This window comes from Plasmopara halstedii, assembly GCF_900000015.1.
Source record: "Plasmopara halstedii genome assembly, contig: Scaffold_525, whole genome shotgun sequence".
NCBI lineage: Eukaryota > Oomycota > Peronosporomycetes > Peronosporales > Peronosporaceae > Plasmopara > Plasmopara halstedii.
Window position 1 is genome coordinate 665,593 of NW_020187445.1, and position 16,012 is coordinate 681,604.

General features: G+C 43.6%; 6 protein-coding genes across 6 annotated transcripts; 2 read left to right on the top strand and 4 right to left on the bottom strand.

Moving 5' to 3' along the window:
* Positions 1-1,138: 1,138 nt before the first annotated feature.
* On the top strand, positions 1,139-1,347 carry PHALS_10768 (uncharacterized protein; the record flags this gene model as incomplete). The annotated part of the gene is made up of 2 exons (XM_024726253.1): positions 1,139-1,151; positions 1,190-1,347. The coding sequence occupies 2 exons, from the start codon at positions 1,139-1,141 to the stop codon at positions 1,345-1,347; spliced, it is 171 nt and encodes a 56-aa protein (XP_024576948.1).
* An 837-nt stretch (positions 1,348-2,184) lies between these two features.
* PHALS_10769 (uncharacterized protein) lies at positions 2,185-2,381 on the bottom strand (the record flags this gene model as incomplete). The annotated part of the gene is made up of 2 exons (XM_024726254.1): positions 2,185-2,288; positions 2,330-2,381. The coding sequence occupies 2 exons, from the start codon at positions 2,379-2,381 to the stop codon at positions 2,185-2,187; spliced, it is 156 nt and encodes a 51-aa protein (XP_024576949.1).
* Positions 2,382-3,121: 740 nt separating this feature from the next.
* On the bottom strand, positions 3,122-3,956 carry PHALS_10770 (Transport protein particle (TRAPP) complex subunit; the record flags this gene model as incomplete). Its single annotated transcript, XM_024726255.1, has 5 exons — positions 3,122-3,179; positions 3,251-3,404; positions 3,474-3,673; positions 3,740-3,837; positions 3,894-3,956. 5 exons carry the CDS (start codon positions 3,954-3,956, stop codon positions 3,122-3,124), a joined length of 573 nt encoding a protein of 190 aa, XP_024576950.1.
* A 747-nt stretch (positions 3,957-4,703) lies between these two features.
* PHALS_10771 (uncharacterized protein) lies at positions 4,704-6,415 on the top strand (the record flags this gene model as incomplete). The annotated part of the gene is made up of 3 exons (XM_024726256.1): positions 4,704-4,958; positions 5,019-6,309; positions 6,378-6,415. 3 exons carry the CDS (start codon positions 4,704-4,706, stop codon positions 6,413-6,415), a joined length of 1,584 nt encoding a protein of 527 aa, XP_024576951.1.
* A 365-nt stretch (positions 6,416-6,780) lies between these two features.
* PHALS_10772 (uncharacterized protein) lies at positions 6,781-8,527 on the bottom strand (the record flags this gene model as incomplete). The annotated part of the gene is made up of 2 exons (XM_024726257.1): positions 6,781-6,818; positions 6,886-8,527. The coding sequence occupies 2 exons, from the start codon at positions 8,525-8,527 to the stop codon at positions 6,781-6,783; spliced, it is 1,680 nt and encodes a 559-aa protein (XP_024576952.1).
* Positions 8,528-9,402: 875 nt separating this feature from the next.
* PHALS_10773 (Lysosomal trafficking regulator LYST and related BEACH and WD40 repeat proteins) lies at positions 9,403-12,901 on the bottom strand (the record flags this gene model as incomplete). The annotated part of the gene is made up of 8 exons (XM_024726258.1): positions 9,403-9,655; positions 9,725-9,932; positions 10,000-10,442; positions 10,507-11,026; positions 11,083-11,248; positions 11,304-12,627; positions 12,703-12,749; positions 12,818-12,901. The coding sequence occupies 8 exons, from the start codon at positions 12,899-12,901 to the stop codon at positions 9,403-9,405; spliced, it is 3,045 nt and encodes a 1,014-aa protein (XP_024576953.1).
* Positions 12,902-16,012: the final 3,111 nt, after the last annotated feature.

Genomic DNA, 16,012 nt, shown 5'->3' on the forward strand with positions numbered 1-16,012 from the left:
CAGAGCAAAAGATTCTCTCCATCCTTACCCTCGACTCGTCCTACCGCTCACCATGAGCGGCCTGGGTCGGAAGTAGTCCTCCGTCGTCGATGATGGCATGACGCTGTCGATGCTGACAGGTTCAGCTGTAAATGCTCTTACAGAGCATTCTCATAATTTGAAAACGCTTCTAGGCGCGCTGTCATTGCCTCGGGACCTGCGAAACAAGGTGCTTCACGCCATCAGGCCCAAGCAGGACATCAGATAATTAAGCCCGTCCTGCATGCCCTCAGGCAAAAATAATGTGTTCCTCCATCACGACGCAGGCGAAGATTTTCTACGAAAGCTACCAAGTGCAGTGGGGCTGCCGAAGCTCTTTGCTTAGAGGAAGCTAAGCTGAGGTCACCGACCTACGTTCTTTACAAAAATCAGTACGAGTACAGCGGATTGCAATCCGCTGCCTCCAATAGTACTTAAAACCTTAACCAAGACAAATAAATTTCCACTTAAAATTTTAATTGAATTAAATTGTTTTACTTGCGGCAGAGCCGCCTCCTAAATAATAAAGTAATACCTAATTAATATGCATAACCACTGGCGATTTTGTCACGTAGTGGCTTCTTGTTACGGTATAGCCACACCAAGGTGTAATTACATTAATTTGTGTAATTCACGCCTATGTACGGTAACATCATTTTGCGTGATCCACCCTCCATAAAAGGTTACGTGTATCCTCGTTACAAAAGAGTTACGGCAGCGCCGCAGCAGGGCAATGCACGTTGACCTGTCCTACCCGATTGAGCACGCCATGTTGGTAGTGCGGAGTAGGGTAAATTGGCTTCAAGTTCAATCAAGTAGACCGTCTGGAAGGAGTTTGTGGTCAAAATGCCATCAAGCATCAATGGTTGATGCTCTGAGAGTAAAGCCGTGAAGTCAATACCATCGTGTCTGCCATGTTTTGTTCTGGACCCCGGGGTAATCGTTGGAATCACCATTATTCCTTAAAAGCGTAAATTGAGCCATCATATTGCCTTTTGAGCTACCCTGTGGTGCGACCTTGCGTTTAATTCCTCAAACATTGTGATCGAGAGAGCACCGTCTTGGTGACTCGAGAAATTTGCGAACTGGTTTGCGCCAGGAGATAAGCCATCGAGTCGCAATGATAAAGATTTGTATTACGCTTCTTCATCTCCCTGATACTGTCTTGCAGCAAATTCAGTCATTGGCTCACTGCTCGTCGGCATTTGTGCAACCACCTTCGTAGAACCTTTTGGCAATTTCGACGTCTATGACGACGACAAATGTGCCAAAGGATTCAGACGTGTGGAAATTTCGACGCTCGCGGGCAAATTGGTGGGCAAGCTTTAGCCGTGTGTTAGACTCGGTGCTAGCTTCGGCTTGATGTCAAAGAGGATCTCGTCACGTACGGATCCGCTCACGATGAGCGGTGGTGGACAGAAAATAAACGCGCCATGTCATCGAGATAATGTATGTTGTCATATTTACGTCGTAAAGTACGCGTGTCGTAGAGGCTTGCACCCGATGACCAAGATCCAATGCAGGATTGTGTATGTGTCCGAGTTCGTACCCGCGTCTATTTTTGAGACTAAGAAGACGAAGTCTTCGACTCTTTGAACATGTAGACGCTGTTTTTAATTGCTGCCTTCGTGTGTTCCAGCTTTAGACTATCATCCTTGGACCACACCTAGACGTGTTGATTCCCTGAGACTTTCGATTTGACCTATTGCGTGCTCGGCGTACAGCAATATCAAGCGCGTCGCTGCCGTGGTGCTAACAGGTCAGCGACGCCATGATCTTCTGCGATATAGTATCAAGCAGACGATTACGACACTTCGTGTGACGGTGGAGCGCCTTGCGTCGTTGAAAACGGAAGTTGTTGCACTCAGTGCTTAAAACCAGTTGCTGGTTTAGCGTCTGGGTGCCCGAGCGCCTTTAGGCGCCGCCCTGGCGCCATTGCTTTTGTGTTCACTTGCGCCGGATCCTGGTACGGCTTAAGCAAGCCCACATAAAACAGCAGGTGGGTTTGCATTCTTCTCGCGTACCGTGTCTCTCAAAAGTCAAAGCGTGAGAAGTGCAACTTAAGGCTTCTCTTGCTTCATGCGTGGTGCGATGGGTATCTGTTCACATTCGGCAACGTTCTAGCACCCGATCAATCTAATGTCTCGCGCAAGCGGATTGTAAGTCTCAATATAATTCGCTATGCAAGGCCTTGAGTACTAGGTCATTGCTCCGGATGAGCCATTGGTCCCAATGCAGCTCAGCCCTCGTCGTACGCGCGTCGGTGGGTGCTGTGATATTGTATGAAGAGATAATAGTCTTATCAGCTCACCGCCAGAGACAGCAGCAGTCATAGCGCGCCCATCGCCTTGTCGTCCGGGCATCTTAAATTGGCGGGCACATATGTAGATGTGAATAAATCGCAGACAATGGAGGCGACAGGGAATCACAAGAAAATGACGGGAAAGTAAAGGTCGATTGGAATTAGCCTCGCGCATCTTGTTTTAATTGTTGCTGGAGCGGTTGAAGGCGATCTGGCCCTTACTAGCCGACGGAAGGACCGGGCATGATATGAATGAAAACCATCAAGGAGTCAACTACTATTGCATATGATCCGCTACAACTCGCGGACTAGGAAAATTATGACATGACTTATTGCAAAGACGTCAGTAAACTGTACTAAAAGATTAGGAGCTGTCATCGTGCCCGTCTGCACTCGATTAAGATAATGCGTGCTGTCATCGCAGCGACCAGAAACGTGAGAAACTTACGTGCAACAGTTCTGCGACTACAAAATCTCATTTTGCTGTTGCACCATCTTCCACATGACAGTAACAGACACCACAACACGGTCTTGATGACCTCATTATTAGATAAGTTCCATTTTAGACAGCTGCATATTGTACCAGACAGCTATTACTTCGTGCAAGCATAATGAACGTATTTTGAGTCTTTCTTTACGTGATGAGTCTCAAGTGGATCCAATACTACAGCAAAAAGACGAGGTACGATATGTAGGAGAAAGCTACAAGTGTCATAACTCTTTAGTCGTCACATCAAATTCCTTACCAATAAAGTATTGTCATACGAGCATGTGTAAGGAATGCATCACAACAAAAAACGGTCAATCCTCCTTATATTCGTCTCCCATCGCCTCTTCAATCATTCCTTTTAACTCCAATCTGGTCAGCACATAAGAATAAAATCATTTTGTCCTAAGTTTTCAAGTAGCACCCAAACGTGAGGCACTAACCGAATCTCAGACACCTCGTCTCCCTGCAGCACGTCTTTCACAAACTGCGCATCAACGCGCATTTGCACCATTTCTAGCGCACCTCGTAGTACACCGCAAAGTACATTCGAGTACCACAATACACCATACGCACTCGGCGGTAACTCCACAAATTCTAAACAGACAAAATGATAAACGTCCAGCACACATACCCACTTTGAGCCAATAAAAACACTTTACCCACCTGTTAGAGGATTATCGTGAATCAGGAGACTACATGCAGTGCCTGTTGTATTCCACTGAGAAACCTCCACATTTATACCAAGAAACATCTTGAAAGCCACCTTCGCCACTACTTCGGATGTGTCTCGAAAGTCCTGGCAATTATTTACTCCAGATTTGGCCAAAAATTCATCAACAAGCCGTACACCAATGTTATATCCCCTATAACAATACAATTTGACAAGCACGTCACATAATTATCACATTGAGCTTTTGCTTTAGCATTACATTTTGTCAAGTTGCTCGTTTACGATTTTAAGATCCTCAAAATCTTTTATGAGCTGTGTGACCAGCGCGCCATACGTCAGTGCAAATAGCTCGCCATTCTACCAAACAAAACATTAGACACAAAACCACAAGAGAAAGGAATGAAATGACCAACCACTTTTGACATCTTGTTCCAGGCAGCGTCACCCAAGCGCTGGTATGGGCGCGGTGTTGACATAGTAAATTACTTAATAGCACAAATTCTAATATGACTATAAGTTGCATAGAAATATATGATATTACTATCGTGGGGCTCGGCATATACTACCTAATAATACTACTCCACCTTTTTAGCAAATCCAAGATTCTGATTTCTTGCACCACATATATGATTAATATTCCGGCTCTACAAGTCAAGTAGGTTGTCTTCCTATTCAGTCGAACACTTCAATGCGTACTGCAAAGTCATTTCTAACACTCATGTAATTCGAGCATATTTGCTTATTTCGGTACCCACTCTAGCGATATGATTAAAGTATCTTCCGCTCCGCCACCCATGTAGAGTATGTAGGGCAAATGAAATGTGTGCGCGATTGGCTGGGTGTATTCCATGACGATTCGTAAAATACTTGTAACCAAAATCTGAATAATGAGATGTTGATGAGCTTGATAATGTTTGCTACAATCTTCGTTGGGATCACTGCCAATATTGATGAGATTCATGAGTGCGCATGATACTTGTGTTTAGTACGACAACTTTTGAAAGCATTCTCAGTTTTGCGTCCTTATATACGGTCTTGACAGTGTTGCCTGTAAGAACTTTTACTATTCACTTACAAAAGTGTCGGTCTCTTTTCGATTGCTCATAACAGCAGGTCATCTAAATTTGCGATATAGATATTGCAAGATATGTATTTTAGGTGTCGATTAGCTTAAACATAGTACATCACTCGCACATGTCAGTTACAGTCTCATAACTTGGAAGATGGTGTTACGAAGTCGTCTTGAAAAGAAATGGAACGACATCCAAGTGGGTCGTCAAGGTTCTTATTCAGTCGAACGACTTGAAAGTTTCAATGCGTATTGCGAAACTACTTCTCGTACTCGTGTAATTCTAGTATGTTTGCTCGTTCCAATACCTACTTTAGCGTTTGCGATCTTTTTGGAGTGTCTACCGCTCCGTAATCCGTCGGAGGGATGGAAAGCAAATTGGATGTTTTGGATTCGTCAGGCATTATCAGTAATTATTGCGGTTTTCTTAGGCACTTTTAGCTTCAAGATGTTTATACCGGTCTTGGAGGTGTCGCCTATTCAGACTGTTGCAATGACTTTTCTGCTTTTGGTGCTGTACATGACTACCATGCTAGTAGCCGCTAGCACGATTGGGTTTCCTCTTCCATTTATGGTACAGCTAGCAAATGCGGTGGTTGGAGCTTACATGTTGGTAGTCTTAGTGCTTGTCTTGGGCAAGTCACCATTCACAAAGGAATCTATTTGTCGGCCATATCTTCAACGGTTTCAGCGATACCAATACGCATTCTTTGCTGTAACTATCGTATATCCTTTTTGCAAAGCACTTCACGATTCATTAAATCCAACGTATCGAAACTTTATAGTGTTGATGCTGCCGATATGGAAGTTTGGTGCTAAATATGTTGTGATTAGTGCCACACGTGAACTGGAGGATATCATACCGCAAACGTTAAGTTTTACTGTGGATCTATACAGCTCGCTTTTCATGTCTGTTTGCATGTCAAGTTCTGGATCTTTACTTCTGTCTGTATCCTTCATTGTTGTCGATTTGGGACTAACATTGTTGGAATTTCGCGAACTACGGTCCAATGCATTTCTCATAGTGCAATTACTCAATCAACAACGTTTGTCTCGAGAATCTGCATTATCGACCGAATCGCCAGATTTACTCGCGATGGTTCTTGCGGTGGCACGAGATCCCCACGCTTACGATATAATTTTAATGCGTAGTGTGCGATTGCATGCATGTCTTCCACATCCTCTTCCAGACGATCGTTCCAAGCAACTTCAAATTCTCGCAGCATCAGGATCATATCGTCAAAACATTACGACTAAAACACGTCTTGGTCGCCGACGCAATCCTGTTCAACCGATTAAGCTACAAGTTGTCAATGTTTTAACGAAACAACAGGCAAAATATTCTGCTCCATCTCCCAAAATGTCTGATGAAAAAACAAGAAATGGCAGAAGATCGGAATATTTGGTCTTACAAGGACTCCAGTTTCTATTTCATTGTGAATATTTGGCACTAGTGGAATATATTGAATGTGTTGTTCCCACCATATATGTCATTTTCAAGTCAGTGCTCGAACTGCTTCCAAATGTCGTATACTATCCTGGTGGTGCTGGCAAATGGAGTACCTTTGCTATGTCAAACATTTTGCTCTTTGCCTTTCTGGAAGTTGGGTCGTTTCTTTTCTTAGATCAATTTTTACAGCGCCAATTCAAGGTCTCTCCTATGTATCAGGTCGCTTTTGTACTTGAAAAGATGGCGTGGCAGGTCCAATCGATGTTGCTTCTTTCGAATTTTCTTCTAGCGTACGAGCTTGCTCATCACGGTATGTTATATAAGTATCTTTCCACATAGACGTGGTTTCACAATATGCTGCAATATATGTTCATTTAGGAGTTGATTTCACCTTCCGATTCGAATGGATCCGATAGAAAATTCGCTTCTGTTCGATATGGTAGCAATGCCACTTGAAGATAAACAACGTGATCTCAAGGTGCGAGCACATATGATCATGAAGCAGATTTGGAAAGGAGCGTAGAGTTCCGATGTTACCGACACGGTTATTCTGAGCTCTATTCTGGTAGAGACTTTGTCACACTGTGGTCTAGATATCACTATGCTTCTGATAGCAAGACATATCAATATGGTCTACTGCTGAATGCGATACGAATGTTTGAAAACTTAGTGTAGCACTTGTTACATTACGATAATATTTGCACTTTATAAACATTAGCGTCTACCGGGTTTCTCATCTTAACAAAATGTCGCCACTGCATCGGACGACAGTGATAACTTGTTATTGGATCCATTTGAATCGGAAAGTGAAATCGACTCCTGAAGTACATATTTTGCAGCATTTTGTTAGACTAGATTCATGCAAAAAGATACTGTTATTACACACCGTGATGAGCGAGCTCGTACGCTAGCAGAAAAATCGAAAGTAGCAACATCGATTGAATCTGCCACGCCGTCTTTTCAAGTACAAAAGCGACCTGATACATAGGAGAGACCTTAAACTTGCGCTGTATAAATTGATTTAAAAAGAGAAACGACCCAACTTCCAACAAAGCAAAGATCAAAATATTTGACATAGCAAAGGTACCCCACTTGCCAGCACCACCAGGATAGTATACGACATTTGGAAGCAATTCCAGTACTGACTTGTAAATGACAAATATGGTCGGAACAACGCATTCAATGTATTCCACTAGTGCCAAATATTCACAATGAAATAGAAACTGGAGTCCTTGTAGAACAAAATATTCCGATCTTCTGCCGTTTTTTGTGTTCACATCCGAGACTTTGGGACATGGAGCAATTTTTTTCGTCTGTTGTTTCGTCAAAACACTCACAAGGTTTAACTCTATCGGCTGAACAGAAGTTTTGGAAAAAAAGCGAGACGTTAGCTTGCGTCGACGAATAGGTCGTGTTTTGGTCGCATCGTTTTGACAATATAATCCTGATGCTGCGAGAATTTGAAGTTGCTTAGAACAATCTTCTGGAAGAGGATGTGGTAGACATGCATGCAATCGCACACCACGCATTGAAAGGATATTATAAGCGTGAGGATCTCGCGTCACCGCAAGAATCATCTCAAGTAAATCTGGCGAATTAGTCAATTGTGCAGACTGCAAAGAATCTTGAGACAAACGTTGTTGATTAAGTAATTTGACTACGTCAAATGCATTAACCCGTAGTTCGCGAAATTCCAATAATGTTAGTCCCACGTCGGCAACAATGAAAGTTAAAGACAGAAGTAAAGAGGCAGAATTTGACATGCAAACAGACATGAAAAGCGAGCTGTATAGATCCACAGTAAAACTTAATGTTTGCGGTATGATGTCCTCCAATTCACGTGTGGCACTAATTACAATATATTTAGCTCCGATTTTCCATATTGGCAGCATCAACACTATTAAGTTTCGATATGTTGGATATATTGAATCGTGAAGAGCTTTGCAAAAGGGATATAAGATAGTGAATGCAAAGTACGCATACTGATATCGCTGAAACCGTAGAAGGTATGGCCGACAAATAGATTCCTTTGTGAATGGTGACTTGCCCAACACAAGCACTAAGACTACCAACATGTGAGCTCCAACCACCACGTTTCCAAGTTGTACAGTAAATGGAAGAGGATACCCAATCGTGCTAGCGGCTACTAGCATGGTTGTCATGTACAGCACCGAAAGCAAAAATGGAATTGCAAAAGTCTTTACTGGCGTTATTTCCAAGACCGGTATGAACATCTTGAAACTAAGAGTGCCTGTAAAAGTCGCCATAAACACTGATATTGCCTGACGAATCCAAAACATCCAATTTGCTCTCCATCCCTCAGACGGGTTGCGGAGCGGTAGACACTCCAAAAAGATCGCAAGCGTTAGAGTAGGTAGCGGAACGAGCAAACATACTAGAATTACACGAATACGAGAAGTGGATTCGCAGTAGGCATTGAAGCTTTCAAGTCGTTCGACTGAATAAGAACCTTGACGACCTACTTGGATGTCGTTCCATTTTTTTTCGAGATGTCTTCGTATCACCATCTTTCAAGTTGTGGGGCTGTAACCGACTTGTGCGAGTGATGTACTATGTTTATGATAACTCATTATACTTTAGTAGTTCGATGGGATAATGCAGCACAACAACCATTGATTAGACTCAGCGAATCAAGGCTGCATTTTTTTCAGAACTATTGAATAGTATGCATTCTGATGCATTCAATGCAGTGGAGATGTTCGAACGACAAGACTTAATATTTGAGTGAACAAGTTTGCCGTGCACCTCTTAACAAACTTGATTCTAGATATATGTCACTCTTGAAATAGAAGAGCAGATTAAATAAACTTGTTACTCTTGGGTGGAGCGTGCGAATCAATTGTGTATGTATTTGATAGCGCAGACATATTGATCGAAAGCTTTTTGTGCATGGTGCTTAGCAACCCAGTAACCTTGCACCTCTTGCTGTTTGCGTTTACCGCTTCAAGAATTTCGCTTAGCAAAGAAGCTGTACCTTAGAACGAAAAGTTGTCAACTTCTGGTGACAGACGGATGGATATTTAGCGCTAGACATTCACGTAAGGCAAAGCTTACAATCAATATATTCGCTATTTCAATCTAAACGTCATTGTGTCTGGCAGATATGCTTTAGCCACATTAGCGCAAGATTAGTCGAATCCTAAGTTTGTACAATCTCGGGAATTTGACGTTTGAAACAAGCGCTAAGTCGAGTGAAATTCTGATACAATCGTGTTGACTTATCTATCGGAATATCTAAACAGATTAAAGTTTGTTTCTTCGTTACGACAAACTCTGTGCAGTCAAAGCAATAAGCACGAAATCCTATCCAACCTATGAGCATGTGTTAAACTGCTTTGAGAGCACGCACTATATTGAAGTGTGTAGCTTAGTAGTCAAGTGCTCAGAAAAAAGTGGCGAGCCGACCTCGAGGAACTGCCTTGCGACGCAATTGCCAGATGCGAATTCCACCATCGGCCGATGCTGACGCGAGAGCAGTACCATACGGACTTACGATAAGCGCAGAAATACCCTCAGCATGCGCTTTTGGAATTTCAAGCACCTGTTCTCGACCTACTGGCTCATCTAGCTTCCAAAACAAAAGCTTGCCCGTTGATGTTCCTCCCACTGCATATCCACCATCCGAGTCAAAACACCTGCAGACACGAGCAATTTAACGTTAGAAATCTATCATAACATTAAATGGAAACTGCGTGGAAACGTGCCGAATGGGTCCATCAGCATCAACGCTGATAGTAATCATACGCGTGCCATCTGTTTGATAGACCGAAAGCTCGTTTGCTGTGGTCATACAAGCGACTGTGGTGGTCCCACCACAAAAAGTCAAGCCACAGATTTCTGCATGATGAATGGGACTTGCGAATAGTTTTCGCAATAGTTCACCAGTGCGTAAGTTGATCAAGTACACGATTCCTACCAGCATTGGCGCAAACGATTTAACACTAGAATTTAGGTCCGAAATAAACTCATCATCACGTACCATTTCTTGTAGCAGCAGCACCCACCAAGCCATCTGCACTTATGCAAAGTTTGACTACAGACTCTTCACACTCCATATAAGTCAACAATGGCGCCGTGGCTATTCCTTTTGGCGTAAAATGCCAGATTTTTATTGAGCCGTCCCACGAACTCGACAAAATTCGATCTTCAAAGACACAGATAGCTGAGACACCGTCGTCATGCGCTGTGATTTGGTCAATGACACGTCCAATGTCCATCGAGTACATGTAGATGCAATTGTCCCAAGATCCGATGAAAACATATTTCTCGTCATTCGATACATCACAGCAGGAAAGTGCCAAATTACACGAAAGATTCCGTCGCAACGTGCCATCCAGTGTTGCCGTGACTTTAAATGTCGAATCCTTCGATGTAGAGAACAATGCACGGCCATCTTTTCCTAATACAAGCGATGTCACCTCGCTACGAAGTACTCAAACAGGCTATAAGAGGTCACGCTGTCCGACTTTTGCGCAACAAAACTTACCTCGAGTGCAGCATGAAGTGCGCCGATGGTTCCCACGATGATAAATCACCATTTGTACCTAACGTCCAATTCCAGCGCTGCGATGATTCGACACTCATGCGTCGACGAATTTGAGCTGTGATTCCTCCAACAAAACGCTGTGCTTGCTTTGGAACTGCAGTAAATGAACGAGTTCGGAATGCAAACATGCCAAGTCGATTGGCTGTTGTTGCTTCCTCGCTATCATCGTCAGACGTGTTGTTTTCGTCTAGCACACTGTCTTCTTCCATACGGTTTTCGACTTTACCTAAAACCGACATGTTATTCGTTGCACTGCTTGATGAGCTTTTTGACGGCATTAAGTCTGGAGTAGCAATAACCACGGCCTTGCCAATTTCGTTTCGAGAAGGGTGAGCTTCAGAAAAGAGGAGTTTCGGCGTTTGACCAAATTCTTGAATTTGGGCTTCTAAGGAACATTTCTCCACCGGATCTGTTATCGTCTCGAGATCGACTGAGCCTTCATAAGACAAATAATAGAACACTACGGAAGAGAGTAATTATTTAACGTTACTGTGTGATGTAAAGTACTAAGCTTACAGTTGTTTGCGTCAATGGCTGCTTCTCCTCGCTGCTTGTACCCAAAGATCAAATCAATCCACTCGTGAAGGTGTTCTGACACATATTCACTCTCAAGAGCTTCCCGATTCATTCGAACAAAGGCAGTCGGACTGGATGCCCATGCAGGTAGTTCTACATCGCCAACCTATGAACACAGTAATAGTCAGCAGATTGTCGCTAGCCCCAAATTAACAACGCACCCTAGTTAGCTTCTGAGTGGTCCCAAGATCAAGATTTTTTCCATTACAAAGCCATTCGTCTGGTGGCAGCGATTCGTCAAAAAATGCAGGAACAAGTTCTTTCAGGTCAGCATGATTTGTATTGCAGCTACTCCAGGTGCTCGGAATGCTCTGGAATAGTCGATCTGGTGCGTCAAACTTGCCATTCTGAAGACAAAGCATGTATTCAGGAGCCATGCGTACGAAATAGTAGAGCACGTATCCAGGAGTGGAATAGTGTGTCCCATATAAAAAAGGCGGTGGCAGCCCTTCGTGTTCCATTCCACGTGGCATAGCTTCATAACGTGCTTTGTAAAACTGTAGACGTTCTTCGTTAAGTGCTCCAATGGGTCTCGATAGATCACGATACACTGCAGGGTCTGACAAGTCAATTGATGGACTCTGATAATCATTTAAGATCCACGGAAACACTGGGTATTGTGTCAGGTCGTTTTGCGTCCGCCCTGCGGCATTGTTCAGATAAACAAGGTAATCATAGTTCGAAACCTCACGCTGTTGCCACTTGCGCAGCATCGACTCGATATCAGTCTGCTGCAAACGTTTTAAATTTGGCTGATTGACCATCATATCGTAGACTTCGTCACGATCATAGTGATTTCGAAAGCTAAAAAAAAAGCTCTCGCCATTTTTTAAAAAAATTTCCAAGCCGGTCTGTCTAAGCATGTGACGTCGCTTGTAAAGATACTCGATCGTGTCGTACGCCCAATTTAGCACCGGATCGCCGACATTATTCACTTGAGCTGGTTGAAAATACAATCGTTGATTCGTCAACATTAAACATCCCGGATACTTCAAAAGCGGCACTATTCGATCGACTAACCTTCCTTTTGTTAATAATGGACGTTCACGAAAATCCACCAACAAACTCGAATCAAACTGGTCTATTTGTCTCAATGTCAAAATTGGTTCCAGCATCACTTCTTCATCCATCTTGTTCATGACATTTTTCTTGTGTGCAAGTTCCCAAATCGGCCGCACATTTTTCAAAAACTCTTCAATTTTGGAATGTAATAATGAAAACATGTACTTTTCGGGAATTCCTGTACTTGCATTTGTCTCTTTTTGAACATATGGGTGATCCACTCCTCTTTCTTTCATCTCCACCACAGACGAGATCTTAAACGCTAAGAGAATGGCACAATCTCCAGTTTCTGAATTGTTGTGCAGCTCGGCTAGAGGCATTTCTTTCATATCTCGAAAGAAAAATCTCAATATTGGCAGATTACTGTCTTGTGGCTCGAAGAAAAACCCTCGAGTTCCAGTTTTTAGTCGACCCTGTACCTTGCTATACATAAAACAATAGCATTTAGATTAGGACCTCGTGATATGCACATAACGTGGTACACTCAAAGGAACAGACCGATGAGCGTCGGGATGTGGCTCCAAATAGCGATGCACGCTAAAATCCTGTAGTCAGAAAAGATGTGTCGGTTGAGGGCTATATAAGTTAGTATTAAGATGCATATTATACGTACATCAAGGAAAAACTCGCCATCTTCAAGAAGTAGTAAATTAAATCGCGTCTGTGAGCTTTTATAGCTGGATTTGGACGCGAACATAGCGGCGGGGGCAGAATGATCGGTCAGATGTGATGGTGCAACGCTGGCAGTTGCGCTGCACACAAACGACACACGAAATTTACCTCTTACATGTTAAGAAATTATTATGTTATAGAATACTAGCGAATGAGACTTCATTTTGCTATATACTGATCGAGGTCCCTAGTTAGTGGGTCTTTACATGAGTGAGAGAAGCGGCTTTGTGAAGCTTTTGAGACGTTTGATCCTTTCCGACCTAATGTTTACTACAGGGCAATCACTTGAAGAGAAACAAAGCGAGCATGACGGTTCACTTAAAAGCACGTATCGCATAAAATGATTGGGAAAGTAGATGACCGGAACGTGTAGCCTGAGTCACAAAAAACGACTGGTAGAATAGATAGAACACCTTGAATGAGAGGAAGTCAAGCATATGCGATCATAGAAGAAACGAGCAGAGCAACTTTGCTCCTGTAGTTAAATAGTGATAGTAGAAAGTATTTTTTGTGAGCGAGGAATGCAATTAAAAAACTTGAGCAAAACAAGAAAATATCAGGGTATAGAAGAAGAGAAGTATCCCATGATATTGTCCTACAACAAGTATACGCAGTACTTGCTAGATAACAACTTTCTCCAGTACGAAAATTCGAATGTAGAATTGAGTAGAGAGTATAGGATATGGAATATGGAATGTAGAAAAAACAATAGCGCAGTTTAAGAGATGGTCGATCCTGTTGTGATAGAGATGCATTGGTAAGCACGAGAGATCGAATGATGACAATGCATAATTGCTTTCTTGTGACATTCGCATCTAGCTCTTCAATTATCAAGAGTAGGATCAATTTTCAGGATCATTAAATATACGAATGGCGAGACGGGAGAAAATGTGGAACATGAGTCTATAAGATTCAACGATGGTATTGTTACTCGCAGCGGAATGGAAAGTAAATGAGATATCAGAACCCTTACTTCTAACACTTGTTCTTGAACACCTTGCAAACTTGATCTTCAACAAGATTCCATTTTAACTTTGCATTTGTGCACCGTACACAAACATGTGACGTGGCGTCACAACACCTCAACGCTCTTCATCAACTTGCAAATCGTCAGCCCGCTTTTTCAGCATAGCAGCAACAGGCGTGGAGTCGGCATCGCCTGAGTTAAAAGGTAATAGATCCTCCCGTGGGAACGTGTGCTAGCTTGATGCTTTCTGCTTCGACATGGTCTCGCACAAAATGAGCTTGTAGGTCATTGTCCTTCGCGCGAGGTGTGTAACTTTGTTTGGTAGCCATACGAATCACCGATTTGTTGTCTAGTCGAATCGTATTGGGGCCTTCAGACTCAAATCTCGAACGGCAGAGAGCGTAGCCAAATGGCCTCTTGCGTGGCCAAAGCAAGTGCCATATACTCTGCTTCAACAGAACACAGATCCCAGTAGAACACAGTGCCACCGTGGTCTGCCGCTTGCTCTTGAACACTACTGGCCCACCTGCTAAAAGCAATAATACTCCTGACGCTGAGCGCCTCGTATGTTTTTCAGCTCCCCAAATTGCGTCTGCATAAGCCTTGATACTCAGTCAATCACTTGTTCCAGCGCAGAACCGCACCCCATAAGTAAATGTGCCGTTGAGAAAGTTCACGACGCGCACTAGTGTATTTCACATGGAGAATCCAGGTACTGCGAGAGTATCAAAGGTGCGTCGGGCCTGGTAGCATTGGTGATGTACAAAAGAGACCCAGTTTGCCCTCGATAGCCCCGAGTATTTTTGTGCATCTCATGCAGTTCGTCTGGCGTTGAGTCCTGACCATGCACAATCGAATTCTGCACAGCATTTGCTTCAGTTTGCCCGAATCGCGCGAGTATTATCTTGATTAACTGGGTCTACCTCTACAAAATTTCCGTTCTGCGGTACATACTACAACTTCATCCCGAGGACATATCTCGCATCGCCAAGAGATTTCACAGTAAATTTGGCTTGAAGTGCAGCGTAAATCGCATTTGTCTCGGCATCCGCGGTGCAACTGACAAGCAGATTGTCGACTTAGAGTACCGATCTGCGCAAGAGGCTTGTGAGACAAACATACATGGATCTGCACAGCACTGTACGAGTTTCATTTCAACAAATGCGGCTGAAATAGTCTTGTACTAGACTGCATCGGCTTGCTTCAAGGATTTGCCGCAGCTTGCATACAAACCTGTCGTCAGCCTGAACACCTTGTGGCACGGCCATGTACACGTCTTCATCTAGCGTCCCATCAAGAAACGCAGTTCCTGTGTCAAACTGTGGGATCTTCAGACGCTTGCTGCAGCACATCGCAAGGAACACGCGAATCGTATTGGTGCTCGCCACCGGGTAGTACGTGTAGTAGCAGTCCACGCCATGGTTTGCAAATAGCCAAACGCCACTAAGCGAGCTTTGAATCGGACATGTTGCCGTTCTCATCGAGCTCATATGCAAGAACCCACTTGCATTCGATAACTTGTGCACCACGCGGGCGCATGAGCAAATCCCCAAGTGTGATTGTGAATGTGTACCCTAAATTCTTTGCGTATAGCTTCTTTCCCCTGTTTGGCGTTATCGCTTCTGCATAGCTCGCAGGAACTTTTGTGGTTGCCTGTGCAATCTCGTATTCATCAAGTCGAAGGCGTTTGGCGTCCAATTCACTAATCGCTTCGTCGACTCAAGAACTTGCATGGGATTCAGTTGCAAGCAGAGGCATGTCATCAGCTTCATCTCCGTTGATCAATAGCCGAGGCTGTCCAACACGAGGTCCAAGCCCAGGTCTTGATCCGCCGCAAATCACCATGCGCTTATCAGCAAAAGTTACTCGCTTGGTGTGTACTGGAGCTTCACTGTCGCGAGTAGGGGCACGTAACAGCGGTACTTGTCCGGACATGATAGTTCTAGCACTGTTGGGGTGATCAGATCAAAGTTCTCGTTCAGGATAACTTTCCAACGAAGTTTTGGTTGAACGTGTAGTGTCAGCGACAGCGCAAGAAACACTCGAGGAGCCCCCCTGAAGAGGTATTACCGCAGCTGACACAACAGAGCTATCTGCCTCCATATGCAATAATCCATCTCCTGTTTCATCGATATTCGTGTATGTAGTAGTGGGTGTACTCGCACTTGT